Source organism: Atractosteus spatula, chromosome 14, assembly GCF_055471065.1.
Source record: "Atractosteus spatula isolate fAtrSpa1 chromosome 14, fAtrSpa1.hap1, whole genome shotgun sequence".
Lineage (NCBI taxonomy): Eukaryota > Metazoa > Chordata > Actinopteri > Semionotiformes > Lepisosteidae > Atractosteus > Atractosteus spatula.
In genome coordinates, this window is record NC_142719.1 from 14102446 (window position 1) to 14124005 (window position 21560).

At 58.1% G+C, this 21560-nt stretch overlaps 1 protein-coding gene across 1 annotated transcript; it reads right to left on the reverse strand.

The window, feature by feature from the left end:
- Nucleotides 1–3625: 3625 nt before the first annotated feature.
- prr36a (proline rich 36a) lies at nucleotides 3626–19965 on the reverse strand. Its single transcript, XM_088932553.1, has 5 exons — nucleotides 19713–19965; nucleotides 11744–12533; nucleotides 10867–10954; nucleotides 7399–7571; nucleotides 3626–7000 (listed from the first exon to the last, which is right to left on the reverse strand). The coding sequence occupies exons 2-5, from the start codon at nucleotides 12396–12398 to the stop codon at nucleotides 4128–4130; spliced, it is 3789 nt and encodes a 1262-aa protein (XP_088788679.1). The 5' UTR covers nucleotides 12399–12533; nucleotides 19713–19965; the 3' UTR covers nucleotides 3626–4127.
- Nucleotides 19966–21560: the final 1595 nt, after the last annotated feature.

Sequence of the window (21560 nt, forward strand, 5' to 3'; positions counted from 1 at the left end):
GAAAAAATTAAGTAGAGATGAATAGAGGGCAGGCAGTGAGAGAAAGCTGCCCTGGGTGAGTCCAGACAGACACCAGGCAAGCAACAGGATGGCCAACACACAACAGCAGCAGGAGATGAGTGTGATCCTTCAGGAGCTAGATGTGAGACTATCACCTATTCCTGGTGTCTGTACAGATAAAGAGGATGATGGAATTACAACAGGATTTCCTGCTCTCCACACTACCAGGAAATGTCAACAATAACACCAACATGCCAGGTTCGGTGGAGCAAATCATTAGGTGAAAAAAATGGCCACATTGAGCAGTGCTGTTCATTAATGACAATTACACATGTAATGGATTGTCTTTATCAAATACTTAAGACTGGAGATACAGCACAGAGTATGCAGCCCCTATCATAACCAATTCTTTTCTAAGAGACTGTACATGTGGAGGACATGGACTCATTCACTGTGAACAGCGCCACTGCACTGCAGGCGTCCTACAGTCCAACAACAGGTGATCTACAGTCCTGGTTCTTGATACGAGACTCAGTGGCCTCTGACCTCAACATCCATGAATCTGTGATTATCGGAATGAAACCAACTAAATTATTCAGTATTAATAAGCAAACAATTGAAAAAAAAAACTATTTCTTGAGGACTGGTATGAGCTATCCCTGACCTAATTCATCAATGCCAGAGAGGAACATATGCAGATCAGAGCTTGTCAACTGCTACCCACTCCACCTGGATCCACTCCAGGGCTTGAATACAACAAGGCCAGCACCTATGTGGCGATGGTCATCCTGCTGAGGTGACTGCTCAAGAGGTAAGGAAGAGGTGCTGGGAAGGCTGGGTAGATCCTATTGAGAAGGACTCCTCTCTTCCCAACACAGGGAGCATCCTGCTCTATACCGCACACACCTTAAAGGAAACAGGACAGAGAGACCCACGCTACTACGACAACAGCCATCTCCATTGTCAGAGAGCACCGGCCTCTCCCAGGAGGAGCGCAAACGTGTTTTGCAACACAGCTCAGATGCCCCCTGAGCACCATTAACAGGAACACAGATTGTAAACACCCAGGGCCGAGGACAGGACAGAAGACCCAGAGCTCTCACACTCCCTTCCCCAAAGACACCTATGATCAGTACAGAGCACCAGGCAGTTCCTGGATCAACAGAGACAGGCAGACGGGTGGAGCGACAGATCGACAGCAAGAGAGCTACAGGCAAAAAAAAACACCAACACAGAGCGTGCAAGTGCAACAGGCTGGCGGGAGAGGGCGGGGGGTTAGCCAAAGCAGAGCGCAGAGGTTCCGTCAACACAAAAGAATAAAGGAATTCGGATCGAGAGCCAGTTTTGTGCAATGAAGTGGCCACTCCTGTATATGCAGTAACCACAGAACAGAGCGCAGAAACTCAGAACAGGAGAAAGGAGCCAGCCAGCGCCGTGAGAGCGTGCGCACCATGCAGGGAAACCGGGCCGGGCTGAGCCGAGTCTCCGTGCTCCTCTTCGGGGAAGCGGGCCTAGCAAGGAGGGAAGAAAGTGCGTTGCTGTCAACATGCGCGCTAAGATAGCAGCACAGCAGGCCTGTCTGCAAAGGGAGATGAGTCCCAGGAGCAGCACCAGTAGAGGGGCTCCAGTGAGGACAGGAGTCGCCCCTCCTTAACAGCAGCACCAGGCCCTCTTCTGTCCCTCGGGGGGCAGCGCCGGGCCCGGTCCTCTCCTTTGTCTGTGGGGCAGATCCAGGCCCGGTCCTCTCTCCTGGAGGCAGCACCTGGCCCGGTCCTCTCCTCTGTCTGTGGGGCAGATCCAGGCCCGGTCCTCTCTCCTGGAGGCAGCACCTGGCCCGGTCCTCTCCTCTGTCTGTGGGGCAGATCCAGGCCCGGTCCCCTCCTCTGTCTGTGGGGCAGATCCAGGCCCGGTCCCCTCCTCTGTCTGTGGGGCAGATCCAGGCCCGGTCCTCTCTCCTGGAGGCAGCGCCAGGCCCGGTCCAGTCCTCCAGCGCCGAGCAGTCAGAGCAGCAGAAGGAAGGCAAGTGCTCGTCTCCCTCCCCTGTGCATGCGCTGCTGGGGGTAAAGGTCACACACACACCCCCCTGTACGTAATGAATGAGCAGGGACGAATCTAGGGTGAGTGGAGAGTGACATGTGCCCTTAGACAAGTCCAGGACACAGGGATCCTGTGGGCCAATCGCTAGTGCTACTATACTTTCAGATTTGACCATCTATGTCTATACAAGTGTTTGCCAAGTTTGCTCTGGGGTTGTCCAGCAGGTGGGAGGTAGTCTGTGCAGAATCTGCTCCCCCAACACCACCGTTCAGATAAGCACAGCTCCTATAGAAAGGAAAAGCCTGAACATGTGAATCTAAGAGCTTGTGGCCAGAATTGTGAGATCTCAGTGCTGGATTAAGACTTTTTTTTTGGGGGGGGGGGGTATATTTTGATTTGCAACAGCTGCAGGAATATGGGATAAATTTACTGGGCATCAAAATCGAGCCTACACAGAGCGCACCGTGACAGGATCCCCCCGAGTGAACTGTTTAAGACATGTCTGCTCTGCCCTACATTCACACCGATTTTCACCGATAAAGCTACTAATGGGCTTTAAAAAGGTTCAGATCAAACAGACATGCAAATAAAGAGAAAATACTCTTTCCATTCGGCCAACTAAAAAAAACGATGAGTACCATTTTGCAGACTCCATGTTTCTACCACTGGCTTCTGATGAGCTGTGTCCTGTCACTGGCCCAGCCGACGGGCTCTGAGCACCCCCAGGGAAAATCCCAACTCAAGGGACACACATGGATCACAAGGATAGACTCTGGGAAGGACACAGGGTATACAGTGAAAATGCAAAGGTAGGGAATTTCGCCAAGACGCTATCCCTCTACTTGCTTCCAACCCTGAGAAGAACTTCGTGCATCTACCTCTCCTCTGTGATCGGAGCACAGCCCTGCTGACTAAACTCACGCATTCCCTCAAACAGTCCTACAGCATCTGAAAGCCAGCAGCCACCCAGCTGCCTTCGCCCCCAGTGAATCGATGATAAAACGACAGTGTGTGACGATGTTCACTCAACACATCACCGTGTTCAAACCGCATTGATCAGATTGATCAGGCCGCCTACTGACTTTCACTTGGCACCCTCAGCCTTTTTAAGAGATCCAGTAGAAAGCTATTAACAGAAAAAATGGGGGTATTGATCATACCGAGGGACAGAAAATTCCCCATTTTGCCTGGGAATCGGAATGAGTCTTGGAGTGAAGCTTAGATTCGGCGACAGAACTGAGGCACATCCTCCTGGCAGGTCCAGTCTTAAAGCAGAGCTGACATCTCACCTTTAACTTGCCCAGGCAGGAAACAGGCACAAGGCTCCCTGGAGAGACCGCTCCTGCACTGTGAGCACCTGGCCACTCTCGCCTCGCGTCCTGAACACTCCCACAGACCACTGCCCCCTGCCCGGGCAAATTAAACCAGCTCTGCAGCCGAGGACTCGAACCCAGCGCCAGCGCCCGAGCCCAGAACAGGTGCAGGGTCTCTCAGGGAACTCAAGGATCGCCCCCAACCTCCTTGCCTCCCCCCGCTCCCCTCCTCCCAACACCCCCTGCGTCAAACAAACTGTCCAGGAAACCCGCAGTAATGTTAAATATCTAATCTTTATTCAAAGCTGTAAAGAAATCCTCGACAATCAAACAGACAGACACGGCCGGGTACAAGTCATTCTCGAGGTGGGTAAGGGGGTCGTGGGGGGGGGGGGGGGACGGGGGGACGGGGGACGGGGGAGGCAGTGCTCGGAATTACAAAAAACAAGGATAAAAGTAAGCGCTCGTCTTCCTGGTAAAAACAGGAGGAGAAACCGGGCGAGGAGTCCTCTCTCTCTCTCTCATCGCATTAAGAGCTTCATCGGGACAGCGCAGGGCCGGCGCGGCGGGTTAAACACAGGGTGGGGGGGCGGGTGGTGAACGGGGCGACGAGCGGCGCTCTGGCAGCGGGGGAGCAGTGGCGAGAGTAGTTATTGCACATACAGGAGTTTACGCCATGGACTGGAGTGGGTGATCGCGCAGAGAGACTAACAGTCGCAGGACGAGGCGCTGGGCCTCCCCCCTCCCCTCCCCGCCTGCACGAAAGGGACCGCGGGTCTATACGTTACCTGCCAGCGCGCTATCAGTCTTTTCGCACAGGGCCGCGTAGCAGGGCAGCACGGGGTCGCCCTCCTGTCCCGGGGGCGGAGAGGCGGGGCTTTCCGGGGATCCGGGGAGGGGAGAGCCCTCCCGGCCGACCCCACCGCCGCTGGCCGGGGGGTACCCCCCCTTCTCGCAGAACAGGTACTCCTGCTCGCCCTCGCCTCCCCCCGGGGCCGAGAGCTCCAGCGCCCCCTCCTGGAGGGGCAGCAGGTCGACAGGCGGCCCCACGGCCTCCCCGTCCCCCTGGCCCGCGGCGGCCCGCAGGTTGAGCTCCTTGATCTCCTCCGGGAGCTGGTCCTCGTTCTCCAGGGAGAAGATGCCGGGGCTCTTCCCGCAGCTCTCCGTGGTGGAGTGGGCGTTGGAGTCGAAGACGTAGGACGCCGCCGAGTTGGCGGACTGCGGCGTGTCGCCGTCGCCCTCCCCACCCATCAGGCTGGCCTCCTCCTCCTCCTCCTCCTCCTCCTCGGCTGCCTCTTCCTCCAGGGCCGAGAGCGCGGCCGCGGTGTCTCCCAGTGCCGCCGCTGCCGCCGCCGCCGCCGCCGCCTTCTCGAAGGCCAGGTTGTCGACACCGCGGGGGTCTGGCTCGCCGACCTGCGCCTCGCCCTCGGTGTCGCTGGCCTCGTCCTCCGAGGACGCGGCGGAGCGCGAGCGGGAGGAGGGCGCGGAGGCGGGCTCGGTCGGGGCGTCCCCCAGGACCTCGTCGGCCGGCAGCGTCTCCGCCTCCTCCTCTTCCTCGTCGTCGCCCCTCTCCAGGTGGATGCCCAGGTCCTGCTCGACCTCGGGGCGCCCGCCCGGCGGCCGCTGCTCCGGGGGCTTCTCCTCCGAGCGGGACTCCACCCCCGAGCTGCTGTCGTAGTCCTTCAGCTCCTCCGGCGTGCTGGTCTCGCTGCTGCTCTGGGCCGCCAGCTCGGCGCCGCTCAGCGTGCTGGACTTGGACAGGCCCGGGGCGCCGGGGGGCTCGGGCTCGGGCTCCTGGCAGGGCACCTCGGCGTCGGCCCCACGGGGCCCCACGGGGAGCGACTGCGGCTTGCCGGCGGGCTGGGCCTCGGGGCTGCTCTGCTCCAGCCAGGCCTCGGCGGCGGTCCGGGCAGGGCTCTCGGCGGCGGCCCGCCAGGGATCAGCGCTCACGCCAGCGTCCCCGGCGCACTGCTGGGCCCAGGGCTCGGCGAAGGGGTTCGTCGCGGCCCACGGGCCTCCCGCTGCGGCGGGAACCAGAGCCGGCGGTGGCGTCTGGCGCAGGCGGTTGAGGTTGTCCACGGCCCGCTCTTCCTCCGCGAAGTCGTCCTCGTCGGCGTTGCCGTAGCTCTCCAGCCCGCTCTCCGTCACGCCCTCGCTGGCCATGTCCACATCCTCGTCCTCCTCCTCCTTCAGGGCCTGGCGGGGGTCCTCCGCTCTCTCCGAGCCCACCTCCATGTCGCACACCCGGTCTCCCTCTTCCTCGTCCTCCTCCTCCTCGTCCTCTTCCTCCAGCTCGTTCCCGGGGATCTCCGGGACTGCCTCGATGTCGGGGGAGCCCACCGACGCCCCCTCTCCCTCAGCGCCTTTCAGGCTGGCGTCCCCCAGGTCGTCGATGCTCTCCGTCCCCTCCAGCAGGCCGGCGTCCGACTGCGGCGCGCTGAGCTCCGACACCCCCTGCTGGCTGCAGCTGACGTCTTCCGAGTCCATCTCCGACACGGCCGCGCCTCCGCCGCCCCCGGACTCGCTCCTCTCCCGCACGTCCGGCAGGCTCGGGGCCGCCCCGCTCCCGGCGTAGCCCTCCTCACCCTCGTCCTCCTCGGTGGGCTGCGTCTCGCTCATCTCCGACACGGAGACCGGCTGGCTGCCGTCCTTCTCCTCCTCATCGTCATCGTCGTTGATCTCCTCGTCCGCTTTCTCGATCGCCACCTGCCGCTCCTCGACCTCCTCCTCCTCCTCCTCCTCCTCCTCCTCCTCCGGTTTCGGAGTCGATCCGAAGAAGTCGGGCGCTGGTGCGGGCTCCAGCTCCTCCTGTGGTCTCTGCGGCTCCACCGCGGCCACGGGCTTAGGGACATCGGCCACGTGCCGCTCTTCCTCTTGGCCCAGCTCGTGCTCTTCCGGAACCGGGCCCGTGCTGGGAGGCGGGAGCTCCTCGCTGTCCGCAGTCAGCTCCGGCGGCGTGGCGGGCCGGGCCTGGACCAGGACCGCCTCCTCCGGCACCGCGCCCGTCGGCTGAGAGGGCGGGGGAGGGGGAGGAGGAGCCGCCTCTTCTGGAGTTGACCGCGCGCTGGGGAACGGCGGCGACGGCGGCCGAGCTGCCGGAGCCTGGAGGGGCTCCGCAGCGGCGATGTCCAGCACGGGGGTCTCCGGGGCGCTAGCGGGTGACTCCGCAGGCTCGGCTGCGACCCCTGCTTCGGCCGCGGTCGCCACACTCTCCAGGGAGGGCTGCGGTGCCGACGCCGCAACAACCACGGTGGCCGCGGCAACGGCGGCGGCCACGGCAACGGCAGCTTCCTGCACCGGTGGCTTCTTGGCCGGCTCCCCGCTGGCCGCCAGGGGCTGGACAGGCTGCGTGGGCCGGGGGACACGTTTGACGGGCATGGGGGCGCTGCTGCCCACAGGCTTCCTGGGGCTGGGCGAGGCGGGCTTGCTCAGCGCCGCCCTGCTGGCCGGGTGCCGGGGGCTGGCTGCCGGCTTGGCGTCCTGCGTTTTGGGCCGGGCCGGTTTCTCGGCCGGCTTGGCAGTAGCGGTGGGCTTGGATGGGCCGGCGGCAGCAGCGGGCTTGCTCGGTTCTGTTCTGGTGGGCTTGACCGGGGCAGGCTTGGTCGCAGGGGCAGCAGGTTTCTTGGGTACCGCGGCAGGCCGGGCGACATCTTGGCGAGAGGGAACGAGAGGATACAGACCATTACTGCACAGAACCAAAACACCAGGGCTCACTGACACCAAGACCAGAACACGGACCGTACTCCAATCCAGCACCGGCGCCAGCAGGCCCCCTGGTGATTGGCAACAACTGAGGACTGTAGCTCTAGTCAGCGAAGTTTAACTACATAGCAACATTTCCGCACAGTATTGAACATGAACTCTGCACTACAAAGCCTTCTCTGTTCTCTCTTCATGTCAACTGCTCACGCTTTGTGAATCAAAATGAAACTATTAAAGACAAGCAATTCAGACAATGACCCCTCTGAGCACGAAGCTGAAACTGTTTGACATCCACGTCTCCCTCTTTCCTGATGAAAGAGGACGACAGATGAAGAGCTTCTGTCACCTTTCTTCACCGGCGCAGCAGTAGTTCTGCTGGGCTGCGATGCTGCACTTCGGCCACCAGGGGCTGCTGTGGCACCAGGCCTGGAAGAAGGCGGCCGGCTGGAAGAGGATGCTGCAGTCTTGGCTACGGTCGTCGTGGGAACAGGGCGAGAGGAGGCAGTGCTAGACACAGGCCTGTGGGAAAAACAATTGTTAAAATATCGCAGAGAGAACCATTACACTCCATCTTAATGTTTTTATGGCACGTCACTAGAAAGACTTAAGTCACATCCAAGATAAAAAAAAACGAGCTTTCCTCACACCCTGAATTCACACACTGACACACAACTGACTGGACTGGAGACACTGCTGTCCCCCTCCTCTCACACTCCCCCTGAATTCACACACTGACACACACCTGACTGGACTGGAGACACTGCTAGAGACACTGCTGTCCCCCTCCTCTCACACTCCCCCTGAATTCACACACTGACACACACCTGACTGGACTGGAGACACTGCTAGAGACACTGCTGTCCCCCTCCTCTCACACTCCCCCTGAATTCACACACTGACACACACCTGACTGGACTGGAGACACTGCTAGAGACACTGCTGTCCCTCTCCTCTCACACTCCCCCTGAATTCACACACTAACACACACCTGACTGGACTGGAGACACTGCTAGAGACACTGCTGTCCCTCTCCTCTCACACTCCCCCTGAATTCACACACTGACACACACCTGACTGGACTGGAGACACTGCTGTCCCTCTCCTCTCACACTCCCTCTGAATTCACACACTGACACACCTGACTGGACTGGAGACACTGCTGTCCCTCTCCTCTCACACTCCCACTGAATTCACACACTGAGACACACCTGACTGGACTGGAGACACTGCTAGAGACACTGCTGTCCCTCTCCTCTCACACTCCCCCTGAATTCACACACTGACACACACCTGACTGGACTGGAGACACTGCTAGAGACACTGCTGTCCCTCTCCTCTCACACTCCCCCTGAATTCACACACTGACACACACCTGACTGGACTGGAGACACTGCTGTCCCTCTCCTCTCACACTCCCTCTGAATTCACACACTGACACACCTGACTGGACTGGAGACACTGCTGTCCCTCTCCTCTCACACTCCCACTGAATTCACACACTGAGACACACCTGACTGGACTGGAGACACTGCTGTCCCTCTCCTCTCACACTCCCACTGAATTCACACACTGAGACACACCTGACTGGACTGGAGACACTGCTGCCCCTCTCCTCTCACACTCCAGCACATACAGTCACCATCTCTCCTCTAAGTCTGAAATCTGCCATTCTGACAGCAGCTCTCAGGCCTTGAACTGAGAAAGTGGTTTGTAAACGCATGCGGTTGTGGTCCGACAGTGAAAACCCACAACAGCACAGGCAGGTCAATAGTGCATCGATTAGTTCTGGCTGTGGAAGAGAGCACAAGGGAGGGACGGGAGAGCAGCTGTGACATGAATCGATTCGTCATCCTTGCTCATGCTCTTAAGGCACCCCGCCCTCTGCTCAGGCAATCCCAGGCTCGCACCCCAAGACACCCCCATCTCGAAGAGCCCCGCAGCCACACACGGCGCCGGCAGAGCGGCAGGTGTGTGCGGGTGTGCACGTGCGCGTGTGCACACTGTCGAAGGCGAGATCGGGCTCGTTTCACACGCGCACACACACACACCCAGCCCTCGGGACAGCCCACGCCTGTCGGGTCTGGTCCCAGCCAAGCACTGCTGCTGCCGAGCAGAGCTAAAGCCTGCAAAACTGACGCTCATCGCACTACTGCACCGATCCAGTGTGTGGGGTGTCAACAGGGTCTAGAACCCAGGACCTCAGTAATTTGAGGACCCCCCCCAAACTCCACCATCCGACAGGCTGCCTTTGGGTGGCATGGGGGACCCGACGAGCACATACAAGGAAAGAGCTAGTACTCTTCCATGATCTGAAATTCCTTGTTTCCGGCAGGGAGATTAGGGCCGTCTGATTAGGTCTAATCGGTCAGAGATCTCCCCAATCTCCGGAACGGATTTCCTCCCAGTCGCCACAAGGAAGGAAATTCACCAAGGCTGTGAAGATTTAATTACTCCTGTCTGGAATTTCGACACGGATTAGTGTGGATTGCTTGCAGGGAAAGGAGAGAGATACACATACAATAAGCTTTTTAGAACATCCTATTAAAAGATATTGAACTAATTTCACCGTCTCATTAGTTAAAAGGCTTTTATACCGATCGCCAGGCACTAAACGAAGCAATTTCACAGCTCATAGATAAGCTAATGTAACAGGACTGTCCTACTGCACTGGGACTGTAGCCCCTATTGTAACAGGACTGTCCTACTACACTGGGACTGTAGCCCCTATTGTAACAGGACTGTCCTACTGCACTGGGACTGTAGCCCCTATTGTAACAGGACTGTCCTACTGCACTGGGACTGTAGCCCCTATTGTAACAGGACTGTCCTACTGCACTGGGACTGTAGCCCCTATTGTAACAGGACTGTCCTACTGCACTGGGACTGTAGCCCCTATTGTAACAGGACTGTCCTACTGCACTGGGACTGTAGCTCCTATTGTAACAGGACTGTTCTATTGCACTGGGACTGTAGCTCCTATTGTAACAGGACTGTTCTATTGCACTGGGACTGTAGCTCCTATTGTAACAGGACTGTTCTACTGCACTGGGACTGTAGCTCCTATTGTAACAGGACTGTTCTACTGCACTGGGACTGTAGCTCAAATTGTAACAGGACTGTTCTACAATAGGAGCTACAGTCCCAGTATGGTTTACCTGTAAAAACAGCTGTTTCATCACCTCAGTCTCTGTCATTGTTTCTCAGTATCTCAGAAGCAGTTTATTTTCTCCTGTGAGTTTGCATGCAGTGCAGAGAGTTAAATTTGAAAAGCAAATCTCACTTGTTTGCATACAAGGTTGTATCACCAGTGAGATCACCGCCATTGCAGACATGACACATTAAGATGCAACACACACCCACAGACAAACTAGAAAAACACCCAATAATCATTAGACTCCAACTGACACTGACAGAGCAGACAGACACTCCAGACCATACTGGACTGACTTTACTGTGCTCTGGATTAATTAAACAAGATTATAATCAGACTCCCACTGACATCCCAGTATAAAAGCAAATACAAATATAGCCCCAGACAAAGGGTTACCTTCATCAAAAAAGCAATCTTATCTGCACCAGGTTTTATAACAGCCAACAACAGGAGATGGAAAAGTTCCTGCTCATCTCATTCAGGCTCAAATGGACCCAAACAAAACAGTTCAAATATGACTTTCTGCTTCCTCACTGCAGTTTGCACAGGAGCACTGCTGCTAGCAAAACCCGGCCCGGCCATGTGGAAAAGGAGTCTGCCCCCCAGGTCTGAGGGCCCCAGATGACTCTCACAAACCCACAGCGCCCCACACCCCCTCCTCACCTGGTTGTCTTGGAAACAGCAGGCCTGTCGGGCTTGGCCCCGGGTGCGATGTTGGTTTTGGGTGCCGCAGCGGAGGCAGGCTTGGGGCCTGAAAGAGGGGAGGAAGCCGTTAAACTGTGGAACGGAGGAGACGGAGGAAGGGAGTGCTCAACACTGCCACCTGCCCGAGCCCAGCGACAGTCAGAGGACTGACCACAAGCCGGTCCTCACCAGTACTGACCCACGACAGGACAGCACCTCCAGCAGACTGACCACAAGCCGGTCCTCACCAGTACTGACCCATGACAGGGACAGACCCTCCTGCAGACTGACCACAAGCCAGTCCTCACCAGTACTGACCCACGACAGGACAGCACTTCCAGCAGACTGACCACAAGCCGGTCCTCACCAGTACTGACCCACGACAGGACAGCACCTCCAGCAGACTGACCACAAGCCGGTCCTCACCAGTACTGACCCACGACAGGACAGCACCTCCAGCAGACTGACCACAAGCCGGTCCTCACCAGTACTGACCCACGACAGGACAGCACCTCCAGCAGAATGACCACAAGCCGGTCCTCACCAGTACTGACCCACGACAGGACAGCACCTCCAGCAGAATGACCACAAGCCGGTCCTCACCAGTACTGACCCACGACAGGACAGCACCTCCAGCAGACTGACCACAAGCCGGTCCTCACCAGTACTGACCCACGACAGGACAGCACCTCCAGCAGAATGACCACAAGCCGGTCCTCACCAGTACTGACCCACGACAGGACAGCACCCAGAGCAGACTGACCACAAGCCGGTCCTCACCAGTACTGACCCACGACAGGACAGCACCTCCAGCAGACTGACCACAAGCCGGTCACGGCAGGCCCTGTGGACTCACCGGCAGTGCCAGGCCGCACCCGGGCAGTGTTGGTCCCGCCCGCTGGCTTCTTGTTGGGCTGGGCCGCCCCCGCCCCTGCCTTCGTGCCGTTGGTCGATGTGGAGTTGGCGCCGGGCGCCGAGACAGGCCGGGCAGACCCTGTGGGCTTCCTGTCGGCCATCTTGTTGGGCGTGCTGGAGGAAGAGGCGGTGCCGGTGGCCGAGCCAACCGGCCTCTTCGTCGGCGCCACGCTCGCCATGGTCACCTTCTTCTTCTCCGTGCCAGTGGCGGCCGCGGTCGCTTTCTTCGCCACCCCATTGGCCAGGGGCTTCTGGACGCCGTTAACCGCAGAGCGGTTCTGCGCCGTCCCAGGTCGGGAGCCGGGACCCACAGCACCTGCAGCCTTCCCGCCAGTAGAATTGGCCTTGCCTTTAGCTGGGCCGCCCGCCAGGCCTTTCGGCTTGGCCTTCCCAGCCGCGAGCTTGCTGTTCCCCTCCTTGGCTGCAGGGGGGGCCGTCTCCTCAGGCAGCTGCTTCTCCTCGGCAGGCTGCTTCTCTTCGGGGGGCGGGACCTGCTCCTGTGGCTCCTCCCCTAAGGGTGCTGCCTCGACAACAGGCCCTGCCTCCAGTGTCTCTGTTGATTCCATTGCTGCCGTGGCAACCCCATCCGGCTTCATCTCCCCCAGGAATGGCTGTGTGGTGTCCCTGTGCTACTCTTCACCACTGCTGCAGCAGTGCACTCAATTCTCTTCCAACCAGACTGTGCCTTCTGGACAGGAAGACTTGCTCTGCATGCAGAAAAAACAGGTCACCTGCAAGAGAGGAGAGGAAGGAGTTAAACTTGAGTGGATCCCTTGAAATGTTTCTGGGGAAAAATGAGCCCAGGCAGTTTGCACAGACTTGCCTGTTCAACAACTCCAGTCTGGAGTAGAAACGACATGCGTCACAAAATTCCACGCTCAAGGGTGGTGAAGTAAACGCTCAGCCAGGTCACGCCCTGCAGCTTGGGAACACAGCCAGAACAGGAAGTGACATCAGGTCCAGGGGGAAGCCACTGCAAACACCCCCCCCAGCCCACCAGAACAGCAGAACAGAGGCCTTCTGGGACATGGGGAGGGACGCAGAGCACCACCTACAGTCACACATCAACAGAGAGACTGACAAGGAACACCTGGTCACCCAGGAGAGCACTCCAACAGTGTGCGCTGCCAGTCCTCACCCCCTCAGCTAGAACAGCCTCCCAGGACCCCCAGCACCCCGGCCCTGTGCATTCAGGGTGAGACATCACCCCCAACACCACAGTGTGCACGGCCCTATGGACTGGGAGGGGAGACAGCACTCCCAACAGCACGACCCTGTGCATCCAGGGGGAGAGACAGCACCCCCATAAACAGCAGGAGACAACAGCAAACCGCGATCGGTCCCTCACGACCTGGTGAAGTCGCCATGCAACTCCTGTCGAACCCCTGTTGCTCACACACTGCTGCAGAGAGCAGAGAGAATTTCCTGCCATCACACTGCAAACAAGGAGCTGCCCTCTTTCTCCTCTAATAACCGGCAGCGCTGCCTGTAACCCGTCTGTACAGACTGCTCTCAACCCCCACCCTGTGTGTGAAGCACCCTGACCCCTGACCCATGTGCCTAATTCAGGATAAAGCCTGGAAATAACTCCCCCCACACACAGCCCCTCTGACCTCCAGCTGCCACCTGGGCTATCCCATCAGCCCCCTGGAGACTGCCGCGCTCTGTGGTCAGAGGACACCTGTTTACACGGGTGGGGGCTCTGCAGTCCCCCCAGGACAGCTGCAGTCCAGGGAGGTCAGTCGCCGACAGCTAACTAGACAGACACGGGACTGGACAGGGATGACAATGGAGAAAAACTGGCTGATGACCACTGCTGGCCAGAGGGCTCTTCTCAGCTGACCAGTCAGCGGCAACGTCTGGAACCAGCTGGTCTCCTGCAGCCTTGGGCTTGCAGTGCTGTCTGTCCTCCAGGGGACGCTCACTCAGCTGAGGCAGCAGCACAGGGCTCTGACCGGCTGCTTTTAGCAAAACTGACCCCCATGCTTGGATAGGGGTGATCCCAAATGAATTACTTAAACTGCTCAAAAGTGCTCATCACTCTCATCCCGATAGCCACACTCCAGTCTAGCCAGACTTGGGCACTGTAACTCCGCCTGTCTGAACAATGACCCGCTCCACACACACAGCCCAGTCCCCCCAGCAACAGATCCGAGCCTCTGACCCGCAGCCACTGACCTGACTCCTGTGATACAGAGAGGAGAGGACGGGCCAACACAGAGACAGATCAGACCGAAAACCACAAGGCCCAGGAGAGTCCTGTACCGAATGTTGCAAGCCTACAATCTACAGGGTGAGAGGACAGAGGACACCATCTCACAGCTGCCAACCAGCAGTGTATCGGCAACACCCTCCCATGATGCGCCACAGGCTGAAGAACACACCATCACTCCCATTCGATACCACTGGTACACGGAGAGCAGCTCCTGAAACAGGATGAGGGATGTACACTCCCAACAGAGTCAATAACTCCATCAACTACCAGAGCGGATGACATCACCTGCTGACGATCAGGATTCGACACCCCTGCCAGTCATCTGACAGCTAGCGTGTCTGTGCACTAGATCGGCTGTATGTAACTGTCCAGCACTGTTTGCACTGCAGATGTGTTAATCTTATGAGCTTTGACAACACGAAGCCATCAGCCATGGCAAAAAAGCTTTGTTAATTTGAATTCCTGCCTGTAGCGACAGCCCTCCGGCCAGCAGCCCAGCCCACAGTCGGAGCGCCTGTAGCGACAGCCCCCCGGCCACCAGCCCAGCCCACAGTCGGAGTGCCTGTAGCGACAGCCCCCCGGCCACCAGCCCACAGTCAAAGCGCCTGTAGCGACAGCCCCCCGGCCACCAGCCCAGCCCAGCCCAGCCCAGCCCACAGTCGGAGCGCCTGTAGCGACAGCAGCCCAGCCCACAGTCGGAGCGCCTGTAGCGACAGCCCTCCGGGCACCAGCCCAGCTGACTGTCAGCGACTCTGACAAGGGCGGCGCAGTGAGGCAGGGTGCTGGAGCTATGCTGAGAATGCCAGCTATGTGGTCACCAAGCACAATGCAGGACCGCATTCCAACATCAGAGCAAAATATCAGCCTTCATACCAAGAATCCCTGGAATACACCCCAACGAAAGTGAACCAGAGATCTGGACTGACACTGTTTTTGCCAGCGGATTGGAAGCATTCTCCAAGCCCTCACAATAATCCCCGGAAATACATCACTGGTGGAGCAGCTGGACTCCCAGAACTGGAAGAGCTCCAAGTGACAGGAGCACTTTTGGGAAAGGCAGCAGAGAGAGGGGAGGCGAGAGAGAAGGGAGCTGAACGGACGGAGGACTTGGGAAAAGAGATGGAGAGGGACAGGCTAGACAGAGAGAGGGAAAGTCGAGTGGAAAGCTGAAAACATGTCCTGCTCCAGTCTCAGAAGAGGGGGGGCGAGGGGCTACAGCTGGCTCTCTTACCATACAAGGCAGTGTTGCCTAATCCTGTGTGATCATCTCACTGCAGCCCAGCGCCACGAACACAGAGAGAGAGACTGCAGGACCGTTCTACTGCACTGGGACTGTAGCCCCTATTGTAACAGGACTGTTCTACTGCACTGGGACTGTAGCCCCTATTGTAACAGGACTGTTCTACTGCACTGGGACTGTAGCCCCTATTGTAACAGGACTGTTCTACTGCACTGGGACTGTAGCCCCTATTGTAACAGGACTGTTCTACTGCACTGGGACTGTAGCTCCTATTGTAACAGGACTGTTCTACTGCACTGGGACTGTAGCTCCTATTGTAACAGGACTGTTCTACTGCACTGGGACTGTAGCCCCTATTGTAACAGCACTGTTCTACTGCACTGGGACTGTAGCTCCTATTGTAACAGCACTGTTCTACTGCACTGGGACTGTAGCTCCTATTGTAACAGGACTGTTCTACTGCACTGGGACTTGGGCCCCTATTGTAACAGGACTGTTCTACTGCACTGGGACTGTAGCCCCTATTGTAACAGCACTGTTCTACTGCACTGGGACTGTAGCTCCTATTGTAACAGGACTGTTCTACTGCACTGGGACTGTAGCCCCTATTGTAACAGGACTGTTCTACTGCACTGGGACTGTAGCTCCTATTGTAACGAGACTGTTCTACTGCACTGGGACTGTAGCCCCTATTGTAACAGGACTGTTCTACTGCACTGGGACTGTAGCCCCTATTGTAACAGCACTGTTCTACTGCACTGGGACTGTAGCTCCTATTGTAACAGGACTGTTCTACTGCACTGGGACTGTAGCTCCTATTGTAACAGCACTGTTCTACTGCACTGGGACTGTAGCTCCTATTGTAACAGGACTGTTCTACTGCACTGGGACTGTAGCTCCTATTGTAACAGGACTGTTCTACTGCACTGGGACTGTAGCTCCTATTGTAACAGGACTGTTCTACTGCACTGGGACTGTAGCTCCTATTGTAACAGGACTGTTCTACTGCACTGGGACTGTAGCTCCTGTTGTAACAGGACTGTTCTACTGCACTGGGACTGTAGCCCCTATTGTAACAGGACTGTTCTACTGCACTGGGACTGTAGCCCCTATTGTAACAGGACTGTTCTACTGCACTGGGACTGTAGCTCCTATTGTAACAGAGGAAGGCTCACACCTGAAGAAGGCTCCAAGGCCGAAACATTGTGTTTTCTTTCTTCTTTTTTACAGCATGGAATAAACCTCTTACTTGTTCCCTTGTAACATAACATGTGATGGCCAAGCAGGCTCTGCCATGAATAAACCTTTCTGCTGTTTACAAACCGGCTGCACCAGCTGCCGAGATGCAGGCTGATGCCCGAGGCTGGCACCGCCCTGCTGACAGACGAGTCTGCACCTCCGCCCCCCCCCGCCCCTCCGGCTGGGACGCCAATGGCATCAGCAAGGATCTTTCCCATAGCCCCCGAATTCCTCAGCACCCACAGCGGAGAGGAAACGAGCCATCAGTGGCCTCCACCCGACACCCAGCTCGGCGGAATTCCTCCGGGAGCACGGGAGGCTGGGATCGGGATCCTTCGGCACGCTCCGCTGCCAAACGGATGACGACAGCAGCGCCAACAAGCGAGGTCACGCCGGGGGAACGCTCTCCCTCCAGCGCCCCTCGCCACCGGGGCTCGGCTCAGGCGACTCAGAGAGCTCGGGATTTATTACCGACAGAGCTCGTTAACCCTGGACAAAGACTGACACTAATCCCACATTATCTGCGGCCCTGCTGCCGGTCGGAGGGAGGGGGGGGGGGGGTCTAAAAGAGGAAAGAGCCAGAGGAAGAAGGGCAGGTGCTGTGGTTACACAGACTGGGCTAAGTCCTCCAGGATCATGGCACTGATGCACACGCTTGTCATCGCTGCCCCCCAGCGCTGGACCGGCCCAGAGGAGAGAGCAGAGGTCATACTGCGGGCCCACCCTGCGACCACCCCCGAATCCCCACTCCTCGGTCCGGGTCTCTGGAGGCGCGGTCAGCGGGAGCCCAGCCAACACCCTGAGCAGCCGGGCTCGGAGCCAGGACACGGACGGGTACAGACACAGCAGGCTGCAGTACCAGCGCAGACCTGCGGGGGGGGGCGGCAGAAGCGGACCTGCAGTCTCCGTGGAGACGGCGCACGTGCGGGAAGGCGGACGGGAACAATGCCGGGAGTCCCAGCCTGGAGCAGCGAGGCGCCAGCAGGAAGAGGGCTCCACCAGCAGCTCCGCAAGGAATGCCAACGAGGAAGCAGGGGGGTGAGGGGGTGTCTTCCTCTGCGGACAGAGCAGGGGACACCACTGCAGGGCAGCTGAGCCAGGAGCTCCATCAGTGACTGCTGCACTGGTCTCAGCACTCACCCACTGGGAACCAGTTCAACTTCAATCAGTAACTACTGCACTGGTCTCTGCACTCACCCACTGGGAACCAGTTCAACTTCAATCAGTAACTACTGCACTGGTCTCTGCACTCACTCACTGGGAACCAGTTCAACTTCAATCAGTAACTACTGCACTGGTCTCTGCACTCACTCACTGGGAACCAGTTTAACTTCGATCAGATCGTCAAACAAAAATAAGCAAACTAGCTCATTCAGGGTGAACCAACCCTCCTGAGACACTGGGGGTTACCAGGACCGGGATCAGAACTTCTGGCCCATTTCGGCATTTAGGGCCAAAGTGCTGCTTGGTCCAGGTCTATGTGCAGCGCACCACTACACAGTTCAGTACCAACCGGGCTGACACTGCTCACATGCACTACAGCACACAGCCAGAACCGGGCCGAGACACACCCAAACCACAGAGGAACTCCCGGCCCCGGCGTCCATCCAGCCTGCCTGATCTGGTTCCTCCTCTCCGGCCGGGAAGGGCTCGGATGAGGGAAGTGAAAGACGCGCCGACCCTCAGCCACGGCGTCTCCCTCGTCAGCAGAAAACCTGTCCGACCACCTGCCCGCAGCGCCAGCTCTCTCGCGCACACCTGCTGCCCCACGGCTGCTCCGAGAGCAGCGCGCACCTGCCCGTCTCGCTCAGCCCGGACCCCCGAACCCCGGCGAGCCTCACCCAGAGCGTCACTCTCCCGACCCCCCCGCACAGAGAGAAACTCCCCCCCAGCCGCCGTCAAGCCCGCAGGGCGGATACGGGCTCCGGTCCGCTCGCATCGATCCCGGATTGATCAGCGGGTGATCAGAGGGGAGTCCGGATCGATACAGTCGCCACAACCGTGCGAGCCCCGCGGCGTGATCCGACGAAAACAACAACAACAACAACAACAACTAATAAAATGACATTTTTCATCTGTAACTTCATACTGCGAGGTACAGGGCGTCTAACACCGTTTTCCCCAGAGCGGCCGTACCGTGTCGCCTCCGGCTCCTGCTGTGAAGGGAGGGACAGTTCGCTCGCCCGTCTGCTCCTTCATCTCCTCAGACTCGGGGTCTGAATCACATTGTGCTCTGCCGCTGAGACGCGCGCGCGTCCGGCACCTTTGTTCGCCTCTACTGAGCGAGAGCGGCCGCGGGGGGGGGAGGAGGGGGGGGGGGGAGCTCGGCTGCGATTCTGGTCCTGAAGAAAGGAGCCGTTTTTCAGCCCAGCCGAGCGGACAGCGCGATTACCACCGCGCGATTACCCGCCCGGCTCCCCGGGGCGGAGAGGCGGCGGCGGCGGCGGCACGCAAGACGAGCCCAAGCCGAGCCGAGAGCACCCGTCTCCCGTCAGCGCGGCTGGACCGCGTCCCCATGTCCCCGGATCGTCCAGGGGTTCGGGAGGACCAGTCGCACCATTGTGCTTTTGTTGGGAGTCCGTCCCCGCTAGTGTCCGGTCCAAGCGCATCTTCAACGGCGCTCCAGTACAAACCCAGCCACACCGGCACCGACCATCACCCGCAGCGGCACACGCCCAACCCCCCCCCCCCCACCCCACCCCACCCCAAAACCCACACCGCCCGGCCCCAAACAAAAGGACTCCCGAAGGTACCAGCCCAGCCCGGGCCCGGCTGAGGGGACAGAAAGTCAGAACTCGAGCAATTTCATCTCCCCCACCACACACGCCCTCCCCGCTGCCCCCAGACACACAACTTGCCTCCCCGGCTGCTCACGGGTTTTCCGAACAGACGCTGCGGCCCAGATACCGTGAAGGGGGAATGAGGGGCAGCCTGCTGAGCGCAGAGCGGCCGAAACCCAGCGAGCGCTGGAAATGCGCACAAAGACAGCGAGCGCCGCCAGCAGCCCCGCCGTGGGTGGGCGGGCGGGCGGTGGCGAGACCGGATTCGGCACGGCACGGCACTTTCTGTGGGCTGGGAGCCGGCTTCACACGGGACGACACAGACAGCCGAAACCTCGCTCGCAGACAACCAGGACAAAAGGGGCGGAGGCGCAGACAGAACCCGGCGGCTTCAGGGTAAGAGGACGGCGTGCTAGTCACACAGCGGGTCCCTCACCTCCAGCGAGCGGGGCCGGCGACAGAGCAGGACAGAGCCGCTTCTACAACGCCCAGCGCTTCGCGAACACAGGGTCCTCCGCCGCGTCTCTCCCGGCGCCGGTACCGGCTGCAGACACACCGACTCGAGCGAACAGGGAGGGAGCGGTGCTGATGGGCCTCCAGTCCGACCGCCCCGGGCGCTGGGCTCACACACAAGAGCTGCCGACGGGCTCCGGATCGCGGACAAGAGAGAGGGAGGGAGTGACCGCACCGACGGGATGGAGGCGGGGGACGAAACTGAAAGAGAAAAAAAAGCAGGATTTTTTTTTTCAAAAAAAAAAGGGGGGGGAAGAGAACTTCCCAGCATCTAGCCAGCGAGCCAGCGCCCAATCACTGCCGGAGCCGTGATTGATTTCAAAGAGAGAAGATGATGTCATTCTCCCGGCCGGCGCCCCGCCTCTCCCTTTCTCCCCTCAGCTACCACCGCCTACTAATCCTCCTCCCCCCCCCCCGTCCGTCCTCCGCTGTCTGTGTTCCACAACAATGGCGTGGAGAGTCTGGCGAGGCGCAGACACCTGACACTAACACAGACCCGCAGGCGACACTCCCCGCCCGGGGCCGGCTCCGGCTCCGTGGGCTGTTGCCTGAAAACTGGCCCTGGATAAAATGCCAACAAACTGTCATCAAAATCCCCTGTCTCTCCCCAGAAAACCCCGGATTCAAGCGGAACAGGAAAGAGAAGGAATTTAAAGAGAGAAAATCCTTTGTTTTGCCTGTCTGTCGCACTGTGCGCTCTCTTGGAAACTGAGTATCTGATCCCACACACTGCAGAAACAACCACATACAGCCACTTCACAGCTCTGAGGACGATGGAGTGTTAATGTGAAGATACAGAGGAGCTGGACTGAGTGTCTCTACAGTTACTCTACAGGTCTGAGGATGATGATGATGGAGTGTTAATGTGAAGATACAGAGGAGCTGGACTGAGTGTCTCTACAGTTACTCTACAGGTCTGAGGATGATGATGATGGAGTGTTAATGTGAAGATACAGAGGAGCTGGACTGAGTGTCTCTACAGTTACTCTACAGATCTGAGGATGATGATGATGGAGTGTTACTGTGAAGATACAGAGGAGCTGGACTGAGTGTCTCTACAGTTACTCTACAGGTCTGAGGATGATGATGATGGAGTGTTAATGTGAAGATACAGAGGAGCTGGACTGAGTGTCTCTACAGTTACTCTACAGGTCTGAGGGTGATGATCAGTGTCATGGAAGTGAAGGAGAGGGAGGCTCGGTACACTTGCCCAAACCCTGACAAGACAGATGAATTCCCACAGCATTAGATCTTATCTCAGCTAGCGTGACATTTTTATGGGCATCAAGCGTAGCATTGCTGCAGGCTGTACACGTTCAGAGTGAACTCCTGTCTGCCAGCCTGTCAGCCTCCTCCTGTTCAGGGAGACAGGCTCCTGCACTGCTTCCTGAAGGAGGAGAAGAGCATTAAAACACTGGGCTGACACCGTGTTACAGGCATGTGTCTACAGGGGGCGCTCACTGTAGCTCATTTTGTAGACATGAGAGAGAGGTTAATACAGACACACTGACTGACTGGACACTACAGTACATTAACACTGCACTGAGAGAGAGGGGTTCATACAGACACACTGACTGGACACTACAGTACATTAACACTGCACTGAGAGAGAGGGGTTCATACAGACACACTGACTGACTGGACACTACAGTACATTAACACTGCACTGAGAGAGAGGGGTTCATACAGACACACTGACTGGACACTACAGTACATTAACACTGCACTGAGAGAGAGGGGTTCATACAGACACACTGACTGACTGGACACT

Coding starts and splice junctions, on each gene's coding strand:
- prr36a (XM_088932553.1), bottom strand. CDS start 12,398: ATGAAGCCGGATGGGGTTGCCACGGCAGCAATGGAATCAACAGAGACA. Junction 7,572..10,866: donor GCTGTTTCCAAGACAACCAG/GTGAGGAGGGGG, acceptor TTTTTCCCACAG/GCCTGTGTCTAGCACTGCCT. Junction 7,001..7,398: donor TGCTGCGCCGGTGAAGAAAG/GTGACAGAAGCT, acceptor CCTCTCGCCAAG/ATGTCGCCCGGCCTGCCGCG.